This window comes from Pectinophora gossypiella, chromosome 16 (genome assembly GCF_024362695.1).
Source record: "Pectinophora gossypiella chromosome 16, ilPecGoss1.1, whole genome shotgun sequence".
NCBI lineage: Eukaryota > Metazoa > Arthropoda > Insecta > Lepidoptera > Gelechiidae > Pectinophora > Pectinophora gossypiella.
In genome coordinates this window covers 15209900-15235139 of record NC_065419.1, presented here as the reverse complement: position 1 = coordinate 15235139, position 25240 = coordinate 15209900, and the positions used below count along the sequence as shown (strand labels likewise).

General features: G+C 39.3%; 3 protein-coding genes across 5 annotated transcripts; 2 read left to right on the top strand and 1 right to left on the bottom strand.

Annotated features, from left to right (window-relative positions):
• Nucleotides 1–63: 63 nt before the first annotated feature.
• On the bottom strand, nt 64–1825 carry LOC126373844 (uncharacterized). Its single transcript, XM_050020186.1, has 3 exons — nt 1627–1825; nt 1291–1526; nt 64–1206 (listed from the first exon to the last, which is right to left on the bottom strand). Exons 1-3 carry the CDS (start codon nt 1718–1720, stop codon nt 424–426), a joined length of 1113 nt encoding a protein of 370 aa, XP_049876143.1. The 5' UTR covers nt 1721–1825; the 3' UTR covers nt 64–423.
• Nucleotides 1826–6747: 4922 nt separating this feature from the next.
• LOC126373739 (uncharacterized) lies at nt 6748–9618 on the top strand. The gene has a single exon (XM_050019978.1). It carries the CDS (start codon nt 6748–6750, stop codon nt 9616–9618), a length of 2871 nt encoding a protein of 956 aa, XP_049875935.1.
• A 4478-nt stretch (nt 9619–14096) lies between these two features.
• On the top strand, nt 14097–24916 carry LOC126373848 (stimulator of interferon genes protein-like). 3 transcript variants are annotated; one of them, XM_050020190.1, is made up of 9 exons: nt 14097–14164; nt 14472–14572; nt 17403–17453; nt 18362–18594; nt 19460–19618; nt 20731–20853; nt 21473–21647; nt 22863–22976; nt 23759–24916. In XM_050020190.1, exons 2-9 carry the CDS (start codon nt 14497–14499, stop codon nt 23890–23892), a joined length of 1065 nt encoding a protein of 354 aa, XP_049876147.1. In that variant the 5' UTR covers nt 14097–14164; nt 14472–14496; the 3' UTR covers nt 23893–24916. The 3 variants fall into 3 exon arrangements, with proteins under 3 accessions (XP_049876147.1, XP_049876150.1, XP_049876149.1); XM_050020192.1 differs by having other exon boundaries at nt 14104–14164; nt 19475–19618; XM_050020193.1 differs by lacking the exon at nt 17403–17453 and having other exon boundaries at nt 18389–18594.
• Nucleotides 24917–25240: the final 324 nt, after the last annotated feature.

Here is a 25240-nt window from a genome sequence, read left to right as displayed (position 1 = left end):
GCTGCCTCTATGGCTGCCTGAGAGAGAGCCTCAACCTCTTCAAGCTACAGGAAATAACACTCGTTGTTTTTCATCTATATTTAATCAGACACATTAATGCAATGCATTATTACTAAATTCATTGATAGGATATCACTAATTAACAAAAAATACATCAATATTTACACGACGAGAAGCGGATATTCTACACACTTTTACACATTCTTTTCACGCACATTTTTATTGATTTATATAAAAAAATATTTGAATCCCTAAAATCCCGGGAACTTTCGGAAAATTTCGGGACTGAAGTACGACCGGGATCCCGAGATCCAGGACCTACAATATCTATAACATTCTTCTATACAGCCATATCTCAAAAGCCTACACTCTTACACAATGTTTTTGTTGTAGGTACTTATAGGTATTTGTTAATTTTTTATACTACAATGCACACAGGGCTTGAGGTGGGGGTAATTCTGGTACAAATCCCAGTTTAAAATCATTACTTTGAAATGCTTCTAAATCACTCTGACTAAGTTCTTCCATCTTGCTATAAACACCTGTGTCATCAGCAGTTCGTCCATTAAATGCAGCGCTGCTTCTAAAGATATTACTTGGTTCTGATTTTTGAAACACATTCTGTGTGGTGGCAGTGGCTTGCTGAAAAGGAGAAGTTTGAGCGAATGGACTTGATTGTGTCTGCTGAGTAAAAGATTCTGCTGGTTTGTTGAAAAAGTGCTGCGACGCAGTCGCAAATATACTTGAAGCATGCTGTTGAGGCTGACTTTGGAAAATGTTCTGATTTGGCGGAGCTACGTTCTGGTTTACTTGCTGACTGGCTTGAGCGAAGATTGATTTTGCGGCATCAGGTGCAAATGTGTCAGGTTGAGGTCCAAACACATTCTGAGTGGCTTGTGAGAAGATAGACTTTGCTGCATCTGGGCTTGGTCCAAACACACTGCTGGCTTTCTGGGCAAATATAGATCCTGCCGTATTAGCATTTGCTGCATTATTCTGGAATACTGATGGGGATTGTACGGCACTTCTAAAGACTGACGAAGCCGCATCATTTGACATGCCAAAAGAGTTCTGGGCATTGAAAGGAGATGTGACCACTTCTCCTTTATATAGACCTCTTAAAGTGTTGATTATTGAAGGGTTAGGGTTTAACAACAGCTCATATTTTTGGCGCGCGTCTTGGAACAGATTATTCATGTATGCAACCTGAAAATTATTATAAATTTAAATATATAGTGTAAATAAATAAGCAAAATAGACAAAGAATTAAAAACTGTAATTTACACATACCGCTTGGTCCACGGTATTGTTAGCTTTGGCCTCATAAATGAATAGTCTGGCTTCTTCAGGAGACAGGTCTATGATGCCAGGCAATGCCGGCTTCTCTTTGAATGGGGTGTAGCTGGAGAGTATCCATTGGCCACCCTTCAGTGCCGCCTGCACGTCAGCCCGTACTTGGTTGACGAGCTGTTCATCAGTCACCTGGCTCGGTGCAGTCGACTCTTTGGGAGCCTGAGTTTGTCCCGCTGGAGAAATAACATTTTGAGGTTAGAAAAATAAAACACAGAAAATACTAAATTAGTATCAACAAACAAACAAGTAAAGTAAAAGAGTAAAGATATTTACCGTGGTACACATATTTAGAATTATAATTATGTTCAAATCGACAGTTAGAGCCATACCGGCAGTTTCCTTGTAAAAAGAATTTACAAACAACCATTGTTGTACCGTTCAGGAGTCATAAAAATAGACTGGTTAAACCGTAAGATATTGAATTAACACCATAAAATTATTAATTTATCGTTGTCTTTGTATTATTATAAAAATAAATAACATCAAATGTTGATCAGTCAAAGTGATCAGCTGTTTCCTTTTTTTTTATTAGTTCGCTTTTTTTTCCCAATGATAGGCAACAAGGTTCAGTCCATACAGTCTAATTTATCTCATGAGATATAATTACAATTGTCGCGCACAGCGCGAGTTGCCATGTAAAAATACGTCCACTTAGAAGGTGAGTCTTTTTGGCGCCAACTGTCAGTCGTGAGCAAATTGACAGCTAGTTAAAAAAAAACTGCAGCCCAGGGAGGCAAAAAGGCGAGGACCTGGAGAGGGTGAGTCAGCTACCTCTTGTAAGTCCTTTTTATACTATATATGTGATGTGTCGACTGGTATTCATATGGTGTGGAAATATGATGAGACTGTATTATCGTAGCAGTAAATTTCCATAAATGGTGTCCAATAAAACGCTAGTACAATGTACTTTGAGTAGTGTCTTAGACATGGGGGCGTAGAAATTGGACGGGAGCGAGTATCTCTCGCCCCTAGCGACAGTCGACTATTAGTTGGAGAAACCGTGGCGGAACTATGGGGAAGGTGGAGGTTCCCGGGGGACCAAAGGTCCCCTGTCCGGCGGGTGCCAGATATTGATCAAGGCTAGCTGTACGACCAGAAGCTTGTGATCTAGGGTGAACAGGAAGAGCGAGACTTAGCGGCAAGGCCACCTGTATCACATTAGTAAGGCACCCGGGTATATGCGATTACTCAGACCGGAGCGAGTCGACTGTATTGTCCGGCCTGACCGATGGCAATAAACATGTGAGAGTAAATATCTTTTTAATGCAATAACAGTCGATTCATGATTCCATACCATGTAATGCAAGGTATAACCTAATTATTCTAGTTTTAACTTTGTTGCTCAACCCAATGTTTTTAGACTTGAACCCGAGGCTATTATCAATATCTAAAAAGGGGGCGACAAATTTGGTGGAGATGCTGGGATAATATATGCATCAGGTACACTTTTCCGGTAGAAAAGTGTAATAATAATCGTATATCATTGTTATTATCCCAAATATGATATGAATGTTATTCTATTTTATTACTATTAGGCTTTTTTGAGCACCCTGGGTGATCAAACCAGGCCGTATATTATGATTGAAGAATATATTACGCATCTTGGACTTGCCGAGAAATATACATTATTTTGTGTTATAAAAGGAATATTTAACATTTATCAAGCTGGTTAACCTTGTGTTTTATTTTAATTATTAATTGTTAAAATTTATCCTTTTTATTATTATGAGTTGGTGGCTATGTCGGGTATAGCTCCAACACCCCCATACACTATGCGACTTTTACGTCGGGTCGGACAGTGTAAAGCGGCTTTCATACATTATAGAATATAAGATCAAAGTCTATGGTTGTATACGTTCAAAAAATAAAAATATTTAATTTGTAATGGAGCTAGGACATAGAAAATCTAATGGATTTCATATTACTGTGCTGAGATAAAAAATTGTAAATTGATATTTTTACGTAATTTATGTAAAACAAATAAATATTATTTTGGCGTAATATTTATCTATGGTCAATTTATTTATTTTTTGTGTTGATTAGATTGGCTAGCTTGGTAGTCCTGCTCGTTCGCAAATATTTCCGCTTCCGGAAAAATTTTCACAACGGAGACGGCGTGCCTTCATTGACTTTGTTGGAAGTTACTTTGTTTGTTTATTGTATTGTGGAAATAGAGAGTGTTGAGTGGTGAATTTCAGCATTGTACTATATAAAAGGACGATTCATCTAAAAATCGTGGAATAAAATAAGCATATCAGGTAAGTGTTTAGATTTTTTGGTCCAACAAGAAAGCCGCTGGCTTCGCGCGCAGCGAACTACGTCGTTATCAGTTGGTTACTTTAAAGTTATGACAATTTTTTCCGCATTTGTACATCATCAACATAATTGTTATATTTATTTTAGTTGACATCGATACAAACAAAGGGAAAAGTGAATCAAGGCTCCGGTAAAGGGAACAAAACCGCGAGACCAAGTAAGTAAACCAGACGATTTGTACCTAAATACTTCTAATAATAGGAATTAATATTTATGTTAAGTGTTCTTAATATACAAATAATAAATACAGTAGCACCCGGCTATAATATGTCGGACGTTAACATTTCTACTAGTATTGGAAACCATTGTACAAGAACACTGAAATAATACATACCACGAATTTTGCTATGTTCCCACGCGTTCCTATCGAATCGAGATTATTCATCGAAAACTCGTGGTTGCAATTGTCATTGTAACAAAAACTTATTTACTTAATTGTCATGATAACGATCTTATTAGAACCAATTGCAATTAGCGCCTATTGGAATTTATACTTTTAATTGTCACGTATTATGTACGAAGTTAGTACAAAGTGAAATAGCAATCACTGCATTAGTAACTTTAGATCATACTAATTTCAGAAAATCAAAATGGAAGACATTTTGTTACGGAGAATAAATCTGCGAAGAGAGGCTTTGCGATCGGTTTATGACCCCGCAAAGGAAAAGTACGACGCCGGCAATTTAAATGTGGCGGAAGCATCCGTTATAAAAAGGCAGCTTCTTAGTTTGATATCAACTTTAGATGCTGAAATTAAAACTTACACCGAAAAATCGTCAATTCACAACGTTGAAGTGGTGGATACCGCATTATTAACGCAAATAGAGGCGGAAGGCCTTGCCACACTGCTCGATCACTCATTGCAAATAACGATGGAGCAGGAAGCAGTGACTAACGATACGGCGACTGATTCCCTGACTACTGCCAGGCTACCTAAGCTCCAGCTTCCGATATTTTCTGGGGACAAGCTGAAGTGGACAGAATTTTGGGACCGTTTTCGTGCAAATATTCATGATAGAAATATTGGGGAAGCTGATAAGTTGTCATATCTGCTCAGTTGTCTAACGGGGGAGGCATTGGAGGCTGTCTCCGGTCTGTCAACTTCGAATGAGAATTACACTATTGCCATTGAGGCTCTTCAAAGAAGATTCGGATCAAAGGATACCATTGTAGATGCTCACTACACGGAGTTGTGCAATCTTAAAAGGGCCACAGATGATAGTAAAAGTTGTCGGACAACCCTCAATGAGATTGAAAGAAACATTAGAGTACTAGAAACACTGGGAGAGCCATCAAACGGAAATCATCTTCGAGCTATGGTATTGCGGAAGTTTCCTGACCGTGTGGTCCATGAACTACATCTTATTGGCACTGACAATTCAATGACTGACATCAGGGCTGGTTTGCACAAGATTATTACTGCCATGGAAAAATCTGTTGCGGTGCTGGCAGATTCTCAGGTCTCATTTAACAATCCTGGCTCCACTACCGAAGCTCTACATGTACGTGCAGAGAATACTATGCCAAAACAAAAAACTGAATTTCTCATGAATCAACACAAGAGAAAGGGACAACCTATCAACTATGGACATAAGGCGAAAAAATCCAAAAGGCCTTGCCTCTTCTGTCAACTTTCGAATCATGTCAGTGCTGACTGTAAGCGAGTTAATACCGTGGAAGCCCGAAAAAGGAAATTACAAGGACGTTGTTTAAAATGTTTACGGCGAAACCATAAGTCTGAAGATTGCAAACGCAAGATAAGTTGTTTCCGTTGTAAAGGACCTCATTTCCAAATGCTGTGCCCGGAAATAAAAGACAGCAGTGGCAAAGATCAGAGGCACTAATGATGTAGAAGGTAGAAGCAAGGTCGGCAGGATTCTTCTAGACAGTGGCAGCCAAAGAAGTTATGTGACAAAGAAACTTGCAGATGTACTTAAGCTGCAAACCGTCAATACTGATCTCTTGCTGATATATACCTTTGGAGCATCAACCCCTCATGAGACATCTAGCCCATCTTCTGAAATAATAGTAGACACCAAACGAGGGATAAGTCAAAAGATAAATGTAAACATAGTGCCTCACATCACAGATCGGGTTCCAATAGCTACAGTCAATGATAGTCGAGTTGATATATTTGCAGATGATGAATCAGCTGGTGAGGGCATAGACCTTCTCATCGGTAATGATTTCTATAGTTCATTCATGCGGGAAAGAAAAATCAAGATGTCTGAGAATTTATATCTGATAGATACCGACTTTGGATATGTTCTTTCCGGAAATGTCAGTTCATATGATAATGATAATACTTTGTCTATAAATACTTACTGTCAGTGTCACACACCCAGTTGCCCATACTTCACTGAGCCGGACTTGCCGTTAAGGAATATTGACATCCGATTCTTATGGTCGCTGGAAAATATTGGGATTACGGACTCTCCAAAAGCCACTCGTCATGAAGAAGCTGTACAAAAGTTTAATGAGACAGTGCAATATAAAAATGGTAGATATGAGGTCAAATGGCCTTGGATCCAATATCCACCAGACTTGCCATCAAATTTTGGCTTGGCCTTGGGGAGATTGAAGAGTCTTATGAGAAGGCTAGACGAAGACTCCCTGAGGGAATACAACAATATCTTGAAAGAGCAATTAGATTTGGGAATTATAGAAGCTGTACCATCATTTGATAATGGTGACACGAACCGTTCTGTGCACTATCTGCCCCATCACATAATAAGGCAAAAGGGCAAACGAGGAAGAATTGTTTATGATGCATCAGCAAAAATACCTGGACACAAAAGCTTAAATGAGTGTCTATATAGTGGTCCTTATATGCTAGAAGATCTAACAGCACTTCTTCTCAAATTTCGAACCAGGAAGATAGGCATTACTGCTGACGTAGAAAAGGCTTTCTTACAAGTGGGATTGCATAAAGATGACAGGGATGTCACACGATTTCTGTGGGTAAAAGATGCGAATGAAGAACCAACTGGCGATAACCTGGTATGCTTTCGGTTCTGTAGAATACCCTTCGGAATAATAGGAAGCCCTTTCCTACTCACAGCCACAATAAAACACCACATGATTCAATCAGATGACGAGATAATAAGGTCAGTGGCTGATAAATGTTATGTGGATAATTTGGTCACAGGAGCCGACACACTGGAGGAGGCCATGGAGATCTACAAAAAAGTAAGAACTTCTTTCAATCAGCTATCGATGAACATCAGGGACTGGACTTCAAACAGCAAAGAGTTTTTAGAATCTACTCCATCTATACATCAATACAATCAGTCGATGGAAGTGAAAGTTCTTGGTCTAGCATGGGACATAGACAGTGACAAGCTAAAATTAAACTGGACTGAGAGCCACCTGACTCAAGACTCAATAGATACAAAAAGGAAAGTTTTACGAGCTTTAGCCAGAATCTATGATCCATGTGGGTTCGTGTGTCCACTTGTGCTTCCCATGAAATTACTCTTTCAGAAGATTTGTGAGCAAAAATGTAAATGGGACAGCATATTACCTGAAGATATTACACAATCACTGAAGCAAATCCTGGTCAAGCTCAAGGACATCACGACGGTAAAAGTTTCTAGACATCTCGGAGCTATACCATCAGACGCATCCGCGATATATGAACTACATGGATTTTCAGATGCATCAAAAGATTCGTTTGCTGCGGTAGTGTACTTGAAAGTCATAAGAATAGGAGGAAGTTCAGTATCTTTCGTGATGGCGAAATCGCATGTGGCACAAAGTAAAGACAAGAAAGAAAAGTGTGTGAATATTCCAAGACTGGAGCTACTTGGGTTCTTGATTACGAGCAGGTTGTTGAAGTATGTAAAAGTAAACATAGGCGTACACATACATAAGGAATTTTTATGGACAGACAGCCTTGTCGTACTTAGCTGGATGCGGTCAGATAAACTGCTCCCACCGTTTGTGTCAAATAGAGTCGAGGAGGTCAAAAAGAATTTACCAGAAGCAGTATGGTACTATATAAATACCAAATCGAACCCTGCTGATCTCGCTACGCGACCGGAAAACTGGGAACACAAAAAGGAGTTGTGGTTCAATGGCCCAGAGTTCTTGAAGTTAGACGAAAGCTACTGGCCTAAAGACCGTCTTTATGACAGCCATCACAACACTCTTCTCTCTGTTGGGGAGGGTCTAGTTCAGAGTCCAGGTGAGCAAATAATAGATACAACGAAAAGCTCTGAACAAGAACAACCCAACCAGGACTTGACTGAACTAGATGCACCACCACAAGAAGTTGAGGCAACAAATGAACTCATGTCAAAAATTAAAAAATTGCAAAGTGAATGTTTTGCTGAAGAGTTAGAGGGAAAAAGGACTCATTTAGTCAGAAACTTGGAGTTATTTGTGGATGTTGATGGTATACTTAGAACAAGGGGTCGAATGGGTAATACAACGTGGAGCTATGACATGAAGCATCCCATACTTTTGCCTAAAGACGCAGAGCTCACGAGGATGATAATCAAGGAAGCTCATGAAAGTAATTATCACGTTGGAGCCCCTCACACACTCAGCATTCTTCGAAAGAAATATTGGATACCACAAGGGAAGGCCCAGGTGTTGAAGGTCATTAAACAATGTTCAAGATGCATAAAACATGGAGGTGGGCCTTACAACCTTCCACCTGCACCACCACTGCCTGCGGAAAGGGTGACGTACAATACTCCCTTTACATATACCGGTGCAGACTACTTTGGCCCGTTGTATGTACTGGACTCCTCGAACAACAAGGTGAAAAGATGGGTGGCCTTATTTACCTGCTTGACAGTGCGAGCCATCCATTTAGAGGTGGTCAAAGACCTAACAGCAGAAGAATGTCTTCTAGCCATTAGGCGGTTCGCAGCAGCCAGAAACACGCCGAAGAAAATATACTCGGACAACGCCACCTATTTCAGGCTAACCAGTGAAGTAATGAAACAACCATTTTGCATCAAGAATTGTATCGAGTGGAAATTCATACCTCAGCTTGCTCCATGGCATGGAGGATTTTATGAACGCATGGTGGGCTTAGTGAAACACTGTCTGAAGCGTACATTAGACAAACATTTACTCAATGATAGTCAACTGCTCACTATCATCAAAGAGGTGGAAAATGTGGTAAATGCAAGACCTTTAACGAAAGTTGGACCTGAGTTAGAACATATACTGAGCCCTTCTGACTTCTTAAGCTTCGGTAAATGCTTGACCGTAGATTCAGCTGCCGTGGAAATACCGGCTACTGGCACGCAACTGAAGGTCGACCTAATTACAAGCTGGAAAAGAGGCCTTAAGATCCTAGAGGAATTCAAACTTATGTTTGTAAATCAATACCTAGCAAGCCTAAGGGAGAGATATCGCCAGGATCCGAAGCAGCCTAGAATTAAATCACAGCGAGTACCTCACCATGGAGACTATGTTCAGTTAAAGGAAAACAGTAAGAACAGAGATAACTGGAAAGTTGGTAAAATCGTAGAGTTGATCAAGGGCGCTGATGGCGAATGTAGAGTCGCTAAAGTCAAAGTCGACGACTCTATTTTTACCAGGTCTATCGGTCATCTTTATCCTCTTGAGGCTGATAGTGAGGAAGGTGATAAACCAGAGCCGGAAGCAAATTTGGAATCTAAAAATAGATATGAAGCTCCGGTACCTGACGTGATCGAACAAGTAAGCCGCGTAAACAGTCCCGTACATGCCTCCGACGTAAATTCGGATGAAATTCAAAGCAGTGACTATCACCTTATGGGGGGCGATAACATAAGCAAAAAATATGAGATGATCATTGAGCCAAGTACGTCAGTTGATGATCGAGCAGGGGTGGTTGCTCCTGTTGATGTCCCCATGGACACAAGAGGAAGAGAGAAACGAGGTGCTGCTGTGCGAGCCCGGGAGAAGATCCTGGAGTGGACCAAGCATCTCTTCACCCTGCTGCAATAACTCTCCTTGCTGCCGGGAGTGTCGCGCACAGCGCGAGTTGCCATGTAAAAATACGTCCACTTAGAAGGTGAGTCTTTTTGGCGCCAACTGTCAGTCGTGAGCAAATTGACAGCTAGTTAAAAAAAAACTGCAGCCCAGGGAGGCAAAAAGGCGAGGACCTGGAGAGGGTGAGTCAGCTACCTCTTGTAAGTCCTTTTTATACTATATATGTGATGTGTCGACTGGTATTCATATGGTGTGGAAATATGATGAGACTGTATTATCGTAGCAGTAAATTTCCATAAATGGTGTCCAATAAAACGCTAGTACAATGTACTTTGAGTAGTGTCTTAGACATGGGGGCGTAGAAATTGGACGGGAGCGAGTATCTCTCGCCCCTAGCGACAGTCGACTATTAGTTGGAGAAACCGTGGCGGAACTATGGGGAAGGTGGAGGTTCCCGGGGGACCAAAGGTCCCCTGTCCGGCGGGTGCCAGATATTGATCAAGGCTAGCTGTACGACCAGAAGCTTGTGATCTAGGGTGAACAGGAAGAGCGAGACTTAGCGGCAAGGCCACCTGTATCACATTAGTAAGGCACCCGGGTATATGCGATTACTCAGACCGGAGCGAGTCGACTGTATTGTCCGGCCTGACCGATGGCAATAAACATGTGAGAGTAAATATCTTTTTAATGCAATAACAGTCGATTCATGATTCCATACCATGTAATGCAAGGTATAACCTAATTATTCTAGTTTTAACTTTGTTGCTCAACCCAATGTTTTTAGACTTGAACCCGAGGCTATTATCAATATCTAAAAAGGGGGCGACAACAATATTACATTCAGTACTCTAACTAATCTACTCATCCATTTAAAATTCATATATATATATATAAATATATGTAAAGTTAATAATGAATAGTAAAAATTGCATTTATTAAACCAAATCGCATGCATCTCTTTTCTACCAGGTGCATAAGTATTTTCTCTACCATTTATATTTAATAAACATTTTTGTATGAACTGAAACGTTAAATTAAAATAATGAGATCCTTCGCGAGTTCGCGGCATTCGGCATTCTTTCTTTGCGCTTTGTTTGTTTTTGTTTGTTGTGTAAGTAATGTAAACCGTAGTAAACCAAACAATTTTAATATTTCTCTACTGTTTAATTCTGTGCCTGCTGTGCTTGTTTTACAAATAAGTAGGCAAGTATACAATTTTATCGTTTTTATTACAGAGACTGATAATATGATAATAATAATAATAATAATAACTTTATTGCACAAAATAGGAGAAATACAAAAATTGTTTACTTAAAACTAAAGGTGTGCTTATAATCTAATTAGTTTTCAGGAGTTGTACAGGGGTCCCCAAACTAGGCAATGCCTGAATCTTGGGGAACCAGATATTTTTATTTTTTATTAGCCTTAATTTTACTTACAATGTAAAATTATAACAAAAAACAAAAGAAAACAAAGATAGGCATTACAAAATAAAGTGTAGTATAATTGTAAATTGAGGAAGAGGTATGTAGAAAATTTATTTTACGAGGTCTTCAGTAGTGGTATAGTCCAGGGTGAGTAACCAGTCTGTTAACACGGACTTTGCTAGCGGAATAGGGCAGTCTATAATACAGCAAGACTTAGCTACTGCATTGTAAGTGCGAGATCTCACAAACTCTCCAAATCTACCCGCGAAAGCCGTGTTAACAGTCGGCAAAGGTACGCTGAAAGTGCGTTTTTTTAACAGTTCTTTATATGTGTCAGAATTTAATATGTGTTTGTGGGTGATAATGCATGTCTTTAGAATAAATAACTGTCGAATTGTTAGTACCTTGGCTTCCTTATACAAGGTGTCTGTGGGGTATCTGTAGGGTTTCTTCAGCATTACTTTTAGAACTGATCTTTGTGCTCTCTCTGCATCCTTGAGCTTAGTTTTTGCAGCACTACCCCAAACGGAGACACAATAGCTGGCAACCGACTGACATATAGCTATATAAACAGATCTTAAAAGAGATTTATCAGCAGACGACCTTAATTTCTTAATTATTCCTATGGTCTTTCTAATTCGTTTTGAAAGGCATTGAATATGAGCATCAAAATTTAAATGTTGATCTATCATGATGCCAAGATACTTGATATCCATTACACGCTGTATGGTACTACAGTTACATAGTTGTGGAGATGCCATATCACAAACATGAATTTTAATGTCATTTGTTACAGGTGGACTGGATGCGGCGGTTTTGTGGAAACATATGTATTTGGATTTTTTGTTGTTTAACGTTAAGAAATTATTCCTTAGCCAGTTATTAATGACTGACATACCATGCTCAGCAGATTGGAACGTATCTTTCCATTTTTTCCCTTCGAAAAGAACAACGGTGTCATCTGCGTAGCAGATAACTTCAGCATTTGGTAGAGTCAGATTGTGGATGTCGTTCATATAAATTATGAACAAGGTAGGTCCTAATATACTCCCTTGAGGAACCCCGAAATGTACTGGAGTAAGGTCACTTGTATGGGATCCTATTCTTACTAACTGCACCCGACTAGAGAGGTAACTAGTGAACCAGTTGAGGGCGAGTCCTCTAACACCAAGCTGTTTTAATTTACTAATTAAAATTTTGGAAGAGACGGTATCGAAGGCTTTAGCCAGGTCTAAGAAGATACCGATGCACTTGCTATTATTGTCAAGTTTATTAGAAATAAGCTCAGTTAAAAGTGTAGCCGCCTCTTCTGTAGATTTATTATGCCTGAAGCCGAATTGTCTGGATGAGAGAAGATTATTAGACTCTAAGTATTTCACCAACCGTTTATTTACTATTTTTTCAAGCATCTTGGATAATACGCTAAGCAGTGATATGGGTCTATAGTTCCCTGGAGATGTCTTAGATCCATCTTTATAGATGGGAGTGATAGAGGCCACTTTCCAGAGCTCCGGGAAACGACCTGTACTTAAACTTAAGTTGAATATGTGAACGAGAGGAGAACATAATATGTCCCTTATATACTTTAAAAGACTGGAGCTAATTTTGTCTAAGCCAGGGGCACTATCTGTCTTAAGTTGGTTTATAATGCATTTTACCTCTAGTTCGTCCGTGGGTTCCAAAAAGAAGGAGTCCATTGGTCCATTGGTATCAGGTACATTATTTGCCAGTTGGTCCTCAGTGACATCAATTTCTTGAATAATCCTCTTGGCCAAGTTTTCACCAACGGTAGAGAAGAATTTGTTACAAGTGTTAAGGGAATCTACGGTATTAGCACCTATTGTTGTAAGTTCAGTAGCTTGACAATTTTTTATTTTATTGGTGTTGCAAATTCTCTTAATGGTCTTCCAGAGTAGTTTTGGGTCGCCGCTATTGGACTGAAGTTCTTGTTTTTCATATTCAATTCTTAATTTTCGCAGTAACATATTATGGAAGTTTCTGTACCGTTTGTAAGTGATTTCAAGAATCTCGTCATTTGGAAACTGTTTAAGTTTTGCATGCAGACTGACATAACCTTTTAGATAACATAACACATAACAACTTAGTAAGTTAAATTTATTGTTTCATGAACTCGACGTCACCCCATCCTTTTGTTAAAAACCATAGAACCGAACTAATATTAATGCAATTACTGTTTATAAGTTTGGGTAGTATAGTAACTTTTACCAACTTCAAAAAAGGAGGAGGTTCTCATATAGGTATATTCGTATATTTCGTATTATTATCGTATATTTTTTTTTTCAATAAGTACAGATAATTGTATGAATAGATTGATGTCAATGAGAGTTGATCAAGCTCGAAATCCAGCCATAAATGGCATTAGACCAGGGTAAAATATAATTATATAAAAAATTATAATCTCGTTCTTTTTTGAAGTCGGTTAAAACATAATCAAGTAGTTAAGTTACTGGAGATGCGCCGAATATTCGATCTATTCGATTTTGGTGCATAAGTATTTGGTATAAAATAAGGAAATACTTAGTGAAAGTTTTTTTATAGAAATCAACAGTAGGTATTATAGATTAAATTTATTAACTGACCGGAATAATATTTTTTTATCACCTGGGTCGTTCTTCTTTTTTATCGACAATGATCTGTCCTTCGTTCTGCTTCTGATAAGTTATGTTTTAGAATTTTATTTCATGTTTTGATTGTCCAAAAATATAGTTATCTTATTATACTCAAAATACAAGCAAAATACTAATCGGTTCCTCAATTAGTTATTAACGTAGTTTGATCGTTTTTCACAAAATTCTGTGACAGAGTGGTAAATTGAAATGCTGTCTCCGATGAAAAGGGCCACTCTGTCACAATATTTTTTGGAATGCGCCTGCAAAGAAAAGTATGTTACCAAGATAAAGAGAACCACGAAATAGTCCTCTACAGACACATATTTATATGATGTTTTAAAATAATTATTGCCCTTATAATTTTAAAGATGTTAAATCCGATAAATCGAGAAAATGTCTTTTTATTGTCGATAAAAAAGAAGAACGACCCACCTACCAATTTCATTTTGGTCAAATACCTACTTCTTCTGTCAATGGGGACTAATAAAGATAAAGACCTAATAGGTATATCTCAGAGGAGCTCGGTGGCGCAGCGGTTAACGCGCTCGGTCTGCGATTGTTGAAGTTAAGCAACTTTTGCAAAGGCCGGTCATAGGATGGGTGACCACAAAAAAAAAAGTTTTCATCTCGAACTCCTCCGTGCTTCGGAAGGCACGTTAAGCCGTTGGTCCCGGCTGCATTAGCAGTAGTTAATAACCACCAATCCGCACTGGGCCCGCGTGGTGGTTTAAGGCCCGATCTCCCTATCCATCCATAGGGAAGGCCCGTGCCCCAGCAGTGGGGACGTTAATGGGCTGGTGATGATGATGAGGTATATCTATTTTTATAATTTCAGAATGGCTTCCAAGAACAACAACATATCTGTTTCCAACTTCCTGGTGTTACAATTAGTCTTTATGGTGATTCTATTTGGTGAGTACTAGGGGGTTAAAATGGCCACATCAAAGCAATTAATTTAAGAAATTCATATTACAATTTGATATTTTCGTATATAAAAATAAGTGCACAATGCAAATAAATGTCAAATAGCAATATTGCTTTGATGTGGCCATTTTAACCCCCCTGTTATGTATAACTCCATTATTAAACTCACAAAATCCAATAGGTAGTAGGTTCCTACATTATTTTAAATTAAACAAATTAAATTATAATGCCAAAACTCTATGAGTAAGGCCATAGTCATAACAAGCACCAAAACTGTGAGTTAACAGGCCTTTCCTGTCTTCACTGCATTGACCTTATTAACTATCAGGGAAAATTCTTAATACTAATACCTATCATATCTTTTTTTTTTTTATTAACTTATTATTTTTTATTTCTTATTCTATTTTTTTTTTCTATATTATTCTTTTTGTAACAAAATCTTAGATCTTGATGTGTTCCATGATCCGCTGAATATACATATATATGAGAAAAAATCTAGATTATATAAAGCTCAACAGATGTTAATTACTTATATTTACCTAATATTTTTCTAATTTTTAATTTGTTAGTTTGTTTTTTAATTTTACTTTATTAACTAAAATAGTTATTAAAAAAAGGCATAAACCTATAAGATATAAAATCTATAAGCCTATCAGTATAAAATTGCGGTACCGATTTGATTAACGGTATAACAGTTCTGACGGTATTTATCAGTAAGTAGGTAATCGTTTACAGTACCGAAAAAACAATGCGACACTAGCGCGACATCCAGCTGCTGAGCTAAGTTTACCTCAACCCCCTCCCCCCCCACACACACACATACACACACACCCCCTCGGTCTTACTTTAGTCTTCAATCGTGTAGCGTCAGACGTCACACACACATACAAATGCGCGTTTACGATAACCTCAATGTGTAGTGTCTGTAAAACGAGGTGTTTTGTATGAAGTGTTCGGGGTGTGCTTTTAGTAATCTGTATTTTATCGGAATCATAGTACTAACCGTTTTAACCGATATTAATTTATCGGTTATCAAAAGCTTCCCCTACCTACCTATATGCCTAGTAACAAATATAGTAACTATTCTATGTATTCTCTCTCGACCTCGTTGTAGACACACCACATATTGACGTTATCGTACACGAGCATCTGTGTGTGTGACGTCTGACCCCATACGATTCAAATTCAAACTATGTACGAGAAGGGGTGAGGTAAAACTAGCTCGGGAGGCTGGTGGGGAGCGGAGAGTTGCAGTTCCATACGTAGTATTATTCCTTATCTAAATACATATATAAAAGGAGAAACTGACTGACTGACATATACGGCTAAACAGGCACTTGAAATTTGGAAGGGACGTAGCTTAGGTACCGTAGAGGTGCACTAAGAAAGGAATTCCCGGAATTCCTACGGGAACGGGAGCGGGAAAAAACATTTGTATGAAAAAATTCGAAACCGCGTAAGAGAGATGTTTTCAATCTAGCATGCATGCATACCTTAGTAAATATTTAGTTTAGTTATGGCTGTATTTTGAAAAATGGGAGTTAGCGGGAAAAAAAATTGTATGAAAAAATCTAAACTGCATAAGTTAGATGCTTGAAATTTGATATGCACTCCAACACACACAAAGATCTCTCTTTTATAACACGACACGCGGACGAAGTCGCGGGCAAAAGCTAGTTATTACTATACTAAAACACCTTTGTTAGTTTAAACAATTTGTTAGGCACAAAACCATTAAGATATCAACAATGTGTGTATGTTAAGATATCAACAATGGTATGTTATAAGCTAATCGCACGGACCATTTTAGAACTGTTCACACTAAAGGCATTGATACACTGATTTTATCCTCATAATTAATTTAAGAGCCACGCTCTGGTGTAGCATTCTCCATGCTACTTTTTAGAGAAAATTAGAACAGTGGTTTTGCTTCTTGTGTTCCGCCACACAGTACTCTGTCTGACGCGAGTGGGATGGCTCCCAGAGTAGTCTATTTCAATGCCGGACTAGGATTTTATCCTTAAGCAATAATATTCCTTTTAGGAGTGTATTAAACATTTGACACAAGATGACCTTCTTGAGGTTGAGGTTGATAAGATTGTTCATTGAGCTCACATCCCATAGCCTGTCCTCGGGGTGTCTCCTAGACGTATCGGATGATGTCCTCGGGTTTGGTTTCTCGATGGAGCGCCTATAAGTGGCAGGCTCTGCAACACGGAATTGAGTAGATGTACGCAACAACGCAACGGGGCGCTTCTTCCTTAACTTAGGGAGGTCCCTGTTCTTCTTCCGTATATTAGAAAAATCCCTCTTCTTGTTCCCTGTATTAGAGAAGTCCCTCGTCCTCTTCCCTGTATCAGGGAAATCCTTCTTCTTGGTCCCTACATCAAAGAAGTCCCTCTTATGCTTCCCTCTGTATTACTTAGTATTACGGTGAAACCGTCGCCATTAATTACCTCCTTGGGCGGGCAACGATCAGTAGCCGCTAACTTCACAACCATGCCGAGTTATAACAAGCTCATTGTTCATGCAAATGATTTAGTTGTAAAGTGTATAACTAGCTTTAAGATTGTTTTAAACCATATCATGTTACTGTGGTACCACTGTAAATATGCATGTGTGTACATATGCATAATAACCTGGTACGAAACTTTGTATTTGATAGTGAAGCTCGATCTCAAGTGGTCGTGTACTTGTTACCTAGTTATACCATTTCATAAAGATATGGTTTTTTATTATATATTTTCAAAAAGCAAAATATTCAGAATGCCTGTAACTTGGAGGAAGTTTGTAATAAGTATTATTGTTTGCTCCTTAGTGTCCCAGAGCCCCATTTCTGAGAACACGTTCGACTGGGTCCTACTTGTTGGTGAGTATGAAATGTTTAACGGCCTTTTTTGCTAAAAAGTGTCTGGTAGTCTAAAACTTATACGGAAAGTAGTGGTTATAATTAGCACATCGCCTGTACAGTCATGAGCAATATAATGTACTTACCCACTTTAGGACTCTGTTTGTTGCACTAACATATTTGACGAGTTCAATTTGTCAAAAAAGTTAATGTGACATGGTACCAAAGTGTATAATGCTCGTGGCCGCTTCAAGGAGCAAGCAGAGGTGCATTACTCCTGCACCTGGGTGCAGTCCTCCAGCTATGTTTATGTGTGTGTGTGTGTCTGTGTGTCTCGAGCTAACGAGGTTTTGTTGAAGGTAATCTCTTCAGAATGTGACTTACGTGGTTTTCATTATAGGCAGACGATATGTATGTGTTTTAATAAATGTCTTTTGTGTTATTTTAAATATTTTTTCTTTCTTTCTTTCTTTTTGAAATTCGGGTAATATTAAGCAGATGGTACGATGATAAATAATAATAGTAAAAAAAAACCCCAATTCTGAAAAAGATATATTATTATCACGCATAACATAAACAGCCTTGTATACGTCCGGTCCAGGGCACAGGCCTCCCCTCAATCAATCGGAGGGGGTGTGGAGCGTACTCCACCACGTGGTTGGTGGAGGTGTTTTTACTAATAACCGGGACCAACGGCTTAACGTGCCCTCCGAAACACGGATTCATCTTACTTTTTCGGACAATCAGGTGATTCAAGCCAGCAAAGTCCTTACTAAACAAAGTCTTAGAAAGTGATTTCGACAATGTCCGCATCGGGAACGGAATCCGAACTTCCAGATCGTGAGCGTAACGCTCTATCCACTAGACCACGGAGGCTGTATGTGTGTGTGTTTTGTTCTTTTTATAATGTTTTTATTTTTTATTTACAGCCCGAAACCTAGTATACCTGTTAACAGCACGCGTTCTGCAAGAGGCGTGTGTGGTGGCTTACGACAGCTTCTCCAGCAAGAGGCTGATGCTGAGCAAGTTGTCGGAGCACTGGGTGGCGGGGGCCGTGCTCGTGACGTCATCGGCGGTGCTGCTGGCCGCGGGCCGCACGCCCCTCGGGGCTGACTTCCCTCAGCTTTATACTGCGTATCTGGTGTGCCAGCTCCTCATCATGGTGAGTTTTATGTTCAATTGTAAATTGTACTCATTCATAAGCAGCATATAGTGACAACGTAACGAATACTAAGGGGGATTATTCAGATATGAGTTAATAACAAGTGGAATTTTTCGTCGTTACCTACTGAATAAATTTAATTTTGAATTTTGTTTTTTTTTTCTATTGGTCAACCAAAAGTAAGTATCATTAATTAATTTAATTTTTAATACTACTGCTCTTAGTCGGGGAGGTGTTCCATTTCGAGAAAGAAGAAATTAAAAGTAAAAAAAAAAAGAAAATAACTGCCAGTGTCAAATTAAAAATAATAAAGTCGTGACACACATTCACGACTTTATTCCGTCTGTTATTAGTTATTTCATCTTATCTTCGTCATCATCATCAGCCCATTAACGTCCCCACTGCTGGGGCACGGGCCTTCCCTACGGATGGATAGGGAGATCGGACCTTAAACCATCACGCGGGCCCAGTGCGGATTGATGGTTAATAAAAACGACTGCTAATGCAGCCGGGACCAACGGCTTAACGTGCCTTCCGAAGCACGGAGGAGCTCGAGATGAAAACTTTTTTTGTGGTCACCCATCATATGACCGGCCTTTGCTAAAGTTGCTTAACTTCAACAATCGAAGACCGAGCGCGTTTACCGCTGCGCCACCGAGCTCCTCATCTCATCTTATCTAGCCTAAAGTGTCCCACTGCTGGGCAAAGGCCTCCCTACATTTCTTCCAGGACTCTCTCATCATCAAAAAACAATATAAGTATATAAACAATATAAATATATATGTTATTTCATCTAATAATAATTAATTAAGAAATAAACACAACGAACCCTGACAGTTATTTCTAACGACTAAAAAAATATTAGGGCAAACAATTGCAGGGGCAGCAACCGGCGCCGACCATAAACTACGGACGAGGTATGGCCTGCAGTTTCTTCGAGGGGTACCTGTCCCTGATCATCCCGAGCGACGGCGCGAAGTTCCAGAACTTCGTCGAGAAGATCCAGAAGCTTGAAGATCAGCAGGTGAGGTTACCACTACTCTCTTTATCGGGGGCTATATAGTAGTCAAAATTCAAATATATTTATTTTTCAAAATTGGCTTACAAAGTTAGCGCTTTTTGAACGTCAAAAAAATTAAATTATAAAAAAAAATATTATGTAACTAGCTGTAAAACTACTACCACATCGGAATCTGTAACGCTGAGGGAAAGACGTGGCCAGAAAACCTCCCAGCACAGGGCCCTAGTCCTACTGTTTCATGTTTTCCTTTCTTTTCTTTTTTTTTAAATCCAGTTTGTATTACATAATTTATAGACTTAAATACAATGGTATTCCAATTACAGTCGGTATGTTTATCAAGTATGTGGGGTATATGGCACTATTTATAATCTGCGTCGTCGGGACTCTCTAAGAGAGTGTACGTAAAAATGTATCTCTCCTTCCGAGAAAGTGAAAGACATACTTACAATAAAAGGAATAAAAATAAAATTGCTATTCAAAATTCTAGATTTAAGTAAATTAAATTCATCTTTTTTGGGGGTATGTATACGTTTTTACAATAAAATACCAGATAAAATTTTGAATTTGTCAGAAAAACTTTGTGTAAAAAAGCTTATTATAACATTATTGATTACCTAAACGATAAAAATGTCTGGTATTAAATGTGTTCTTCTAGTTATTAAATAACTTGTAATGTATACCCTCATTGTTTAAAAGATGTGTTGCTATTACAGTTTCTCGTCATTTCTTCTCCTCAGCATTAACACCTTGCGAAATGACGTAAATTCAAATGTTACATTGACCTTCAACAAGTTTATCCATGATAATTAAGTTGAATGATTCTGATTTCTGATTTATGTATAGAAACTAGAAAGAATATGAAACTTTATTTTGTGAAGAGATATTTTATATTTTGTATAATGCTTTTATGAGTATTATTTATATTAGCGAAAAAACATAGTCCTTAGTACATATGTCACGACATACATTGAATGCATGAAAAAGTTCTTTGCGGGTGGTACGCATGCGTAGCCAACCCTGCGTCTGCGTGCGCGAACAAATCCGCGTGACACTAAAAACGTTCTAAAAATATAAACGCTCGTTATTCTGTGTAACCGTTGTGTGTATGTTGTCAGGGCGTGGTGTTCCCGGTAAAGAAGTTGCTGCTGGTTGTCACCAAGTCGCTGCGCTGTCCACCCGACTTGAATGAGTTCAACGAACCCAACCGCCATGATCTGCCGCAAATAAAGGCCTGCAGGGTGAGTCATGAGCCTCAGCGCATCGCACACGTCACCATCTCCCTAGCTTTATCCCGTTTGCAGTCTGCTTACCCAACCAAAGTGACCCGGTCTGACCTTAAGAACAGACCAGGCTAATTACAGGTAGGTCACATAAGTACCTCCAAAAATTGTTCCCTGGGTATGTGGGTTTCTTCGCGATATTTTCCTTATGAGGGAAGCACAACATGTATATGTGTGTCGTAGGTTTTACCTGAATAAACTTTTATATTATTATTTTTTCTTTTTTACAACCACACATTATGAATGATGCGCTGGTGATAATGCAGTTGTATTTCGGAGTTGTTGTGTCCTGACAGTGTTTTGTGCTACTACGATCTTTTTTTGGACTTGCACCAATGAGTTATTAATTTAGCTTAGGCTCGATCATTATAGACAGCGGTACGACTTACCTGCGTCACGTTGGTCTAACAGGAAGCTCGGTGAGGTGTGGGTACTTAGTTCATCTTGCGATGGGTGAACCTATAGTTGTGTTCTTATGTTAACATAAGTTCCCGTTGGGTTAGGCGGAGACCACGGCACGCTCGCTGGTTTAGAGTGCAATTGGCCTGGCAGCTATGTGTGTATTGCATGTTTGCAGGGTCCAGAGGAGGTGAAGAAGGACGTGGCGGGCGTGAAGGCGCGGCGCTACCGCAACACGGCGTACAAGATCTGGTGGGCGGGGGGCGCGCGCCCGCCCGTCTACATCACGGCCGAGTGCGCCACGCCGCTGCACACGCTCTACGGCGTGCTGCAGAAGCGGAACCTCTACGAAGGTACGTACACCAAGCCCCCACCCACTGCTGGACGCTGGCATGCCCGGAACTCTCAACCGGAGATTGCTATATTCTCCACCACATTATATATATATACTCCACCACTGCGCTATTCTAGTGCGGGTTGGTGGAGGTGTTTGACTAGTAGATCGGCAACGGCTAGACGTTAGGCTGATATTAATAAACTAATCTCAGCTTCGAGACTGCCCTCAAGATCATGTCAATGTGACAGTTCGTATATAAAAACAGGGACTTGAGCATGATCTTGAATGCAGTCTCAGCTGAGATTAGTTTATTAATACCACCCTTAGTGATTACTTAGAAGATATTAATGGCAGGCAAATTACTAAATTGCTATATTTTTTGTCTATTTTAAGAACGTCTAGCCCCCTTTGCCGAGTTTTTCTTGTAGCTTCTTTTCCCCGGTTGTCCAGGTTGTGAGAAGCTATCTTAGTTTTAGGCGGATGAGACGTTCGTTACGTAAAAATTGACGATTCAAAGTGTAACTATGTTATAAAGGTATTTTTGAATAGACTTCTTGACAACCTAGTCAAACGAGATACTTTTTACGAAACGTCAAAACGAAACTATTCTCTGGACTTTGTATGGAAATACTGTCCTGTGACATCATCCATAAAAGCAGTCAAACGTCGTACTCATTGTTACTTAATTCATCAATAAAATTCGAAAATAAGTCGAAAAGTAAAATGAGATTGATTTTTGATCATCTTAGACTGGCTTCTATTTCTAGATTAACATTTTATAATTTATCTTTGACCCAGTCAAATACCCTTTTTGAAGCGTGGAACCATCTTACTCTTTCGGACAATCGGTGATTCATGTCTGCAATGTCCTTATTAAACAAAGGACATCCTCACTCTCAATGTAGTTTCGACTATGCCATGTCAGGGGACTTTGGTGGTTCAATAGGTTATTTTGCACCTTAGTCAAACGAGATACCTTTTATAGAAAATGAAAATTTTCTATTGAATTTTTATGGAATAATTCTAAATCTATCCCCTAGTAACGTCATTAATAAAAACAGTCAACTTTTTTGTTGGCAACGTACTTACATCCGTAAGTAGTAGTAGAATGAAACGTTATTTTTAATAATCCCAACATTATATCGATGATCAACCTTCTCAACATCCTCAACGGGCTTCGAACCCGGGACCGGTGATAGTAGTCTGTAAGGCAGCCATTTGTGGTGTCCAGAGCTGTGCGACGTGGACGTGCAGCAGCTGGTGGATGATTTCTGCTCGCAACTGCAAACCGTGCTGGCACGCAGCCCCGACTGCCGCGGGAAGTGCGAGTTCGTCTTTTTCGATGGTCAGTAACACTATATACTAACAGACGGATAATCACCAATAAACAGACACGCGGAAGCACACGCACGCACAAACACGCACGCACAAAGACGCACGCACAAACACGCACGCACAAACACGCACGCACAAACACGCACGCACAAACACGCACGCACAAACACGCACACACAAACACGCACGCACAAACACGCACACACAAACACGCACGCACAAACACGCACACACAAACACGCATACACAAACACGCACACACAAACACGCACGCATAAACATGCACGCATAAACACGCACGCATAAACACGCACGCACAAACACGCATGCACAAACGCACACACACACACACGCACACACAAACACGCACACACAAACACGCACACACAAACACGCACGCATAAACACGCACGCACAAACACTCGTATGCACGTAAAAGCACACAAATATGCACGCAAAAGCACACAAATATGCACTCACGCACACTATCCCACACACATACACATTTTTACTGGTTGCTGCTGCTGCTTACTATATAAACACTTTGTTTAGCTTTATACTATGTTTTTTGTGTGTTTTGTATAGTACAGAATTACAGACAGATAATCACTAGTAGACAGATACACACAAGCACCTGCACACACAAGTCGCCGCTTTTCGGTTCAGTATCGCGCGTTTGCCGAAAAAATAAATACTCGTGATATATTACTACACCCTCCCCCTCCCTCCTTATGATATTTCGTGATTTACTCATGGCCCCTCCACCCCCTCTAATTAAGTGGTGTTTTACAGACACAGACCCGAATCAGTACCTGCCACAGTTGTTATTGGACAAGGTCGCAGAACTGGAGCCGCGCTACCAGGAGATCATCGCGCGCCACGCTGCTGATAGGGCGGATAGGCCCGAGCCCAAAGATGTTGAGTAGCTCTTAAACCTTCTAGAACAGGAGTTCCCAAACTTACACCCACCAAATCAAAGATTAGTTATGTAAAGAAAAAAATATAATCGCGGAACTCTGGTTACTTTTCTACGGAAGCCACTTGAAGAATCGCTGCATTTTATTATATTAAGACATAGACACATAATATTAAAACATAGGCTATGTGATCCAGCCGGTTTTGGCTGTGGCGTCTGCTTCAACTCCGACGTTCGTCAAGGCTATGCAATGTATAGGTACAGATACATACTAATATTATAAATACAAAACAAAAAAACGTTGTACAGTCATGAACCCGCTTTAGAACCCTGTCGCACTATCATGTTTGACATTTAATAAGACTTACGGTTTAATTTGTCGAAAAAGTTACTATGACATGGTATCAAAGCATATTAGTACTCGTGACCGTACGTGTATACCTCACCTTTCCTAAAAGTTGCAGAAAAAAAAATAGTGTGAAGCTTGGGTAGTGCAAAGGTAACTCCCGTCATTTATCTGAGGCTGAAATAGAATCAACAGTAATACTACAGGGTGTTTGTTATACAGGATGTTTGTTATACAGGGTGTTAGTGACATCGTAACGAAAACTTTAAGGGAGGATTGGGCCCAGGATTCCGATTTGATATCAAGTGGAATTTACCCCAGAGTCATGGTCTGAATTATCCCCCTCAGTATTCGTTACGAATAGTTACTTAACGTTAAGGCGTTAGCCTTTCTTTTTGTAAGTACTATAAAAAAGATTTCGCGAGTTTTATGACGTAGGTGATGTTGTTAATGTTTATTGCGTTTTCAACTTAATGTTAAACATGTTTAAAACATAAATTACTACGTTTTTGTAAGACTAAGTCTTTCTAGTTTTAAGAATGAAACTTTGTATTTTTTTATAAATTGTTAATTATTTGAAACCAGTTAATAATAATTGGTTAATTAAGGCCAGTGAGTGCGGTTACTCCACCGACAAGAGCGCAGCTCTTATATATAGAGAGAGAGAGAAGGCCAGTGATGTGATATATATATACAAAATATAAAAAAAATAAAAAAAAAAATATAAAAAGAAAATATTAGCGATTCGAGCAGACACAAACTTCATCTTTTGTCAGTTCTAAAACTATCATCGTCCCTTTCTTTCACAGTTCGTATGAGATTTATGATGTTCGATGATTGTATGAGAATACAAAACGGTGACGTCATCAAACGTCGTACTCATTAAATCGAAAAATGATGTTAATCTTAGATCAAATTCTAACTTCCATTTCCAGAATAGCATTTAATGTTTTCTCTGACGGATCATCTATCCTATTACTATTTTATTGGACCGATATAATTTACACCTGGC

Excerpts from the sequence above, each read along its gene's own strand:
- LOC126373739 (XM_050019978.1), top strand. The coding sequence starts at position 6,748 with ATGATTCAATCAGATGACGAGATAATAAGGTCAGTGGCTGATAAATGT.
- LOC126373848 (XM_050020190.1), top strand. The coding sequence starts at position 14,497 with ATGGCTTCCAAGAACAACAACATATCTGTTTCCAACTTCCTGGTGTTA. Across the intron at positions 19,619-20,730 it reads AGAAGCTTGAAGATCAGCAG|GGCGTGGTGTTCCCGGTAAA; the intron begins GTGAGGTTACCA and ends GTATGTTGTCAG. Across the intron at positions 22,977-23,758 it reads CGAGTTCGTCTTTTTCGATG|ACACAGACCCGAATCAGTAC; the intron begins GTCAGTAACACT and ends GGTGTTTTACAG.
- LOC126373844 (XM_050020186.1), bottom strand. The coding sequence starts at position 1,720 with ATGGTTGTTTGTAAATTCTTTTTACAAGGAAACTGCCGGTATGGCTCT. Across the intron at positions 1,527-1,626 it reads TTCTAAATATGTGTACCACG|CGGGACAAACTCAGGCTCCC; the intron begins GTAAATATCTTT and ends TTATTTCTCCAG. Across the intron at positions 1,207-1,290 it reads ACAATACCGTGGACCAAGCG|GTTGCATACATGAATAATCT; the intron begins GTATGTGTAAAT and ends AATAATTTTCAG.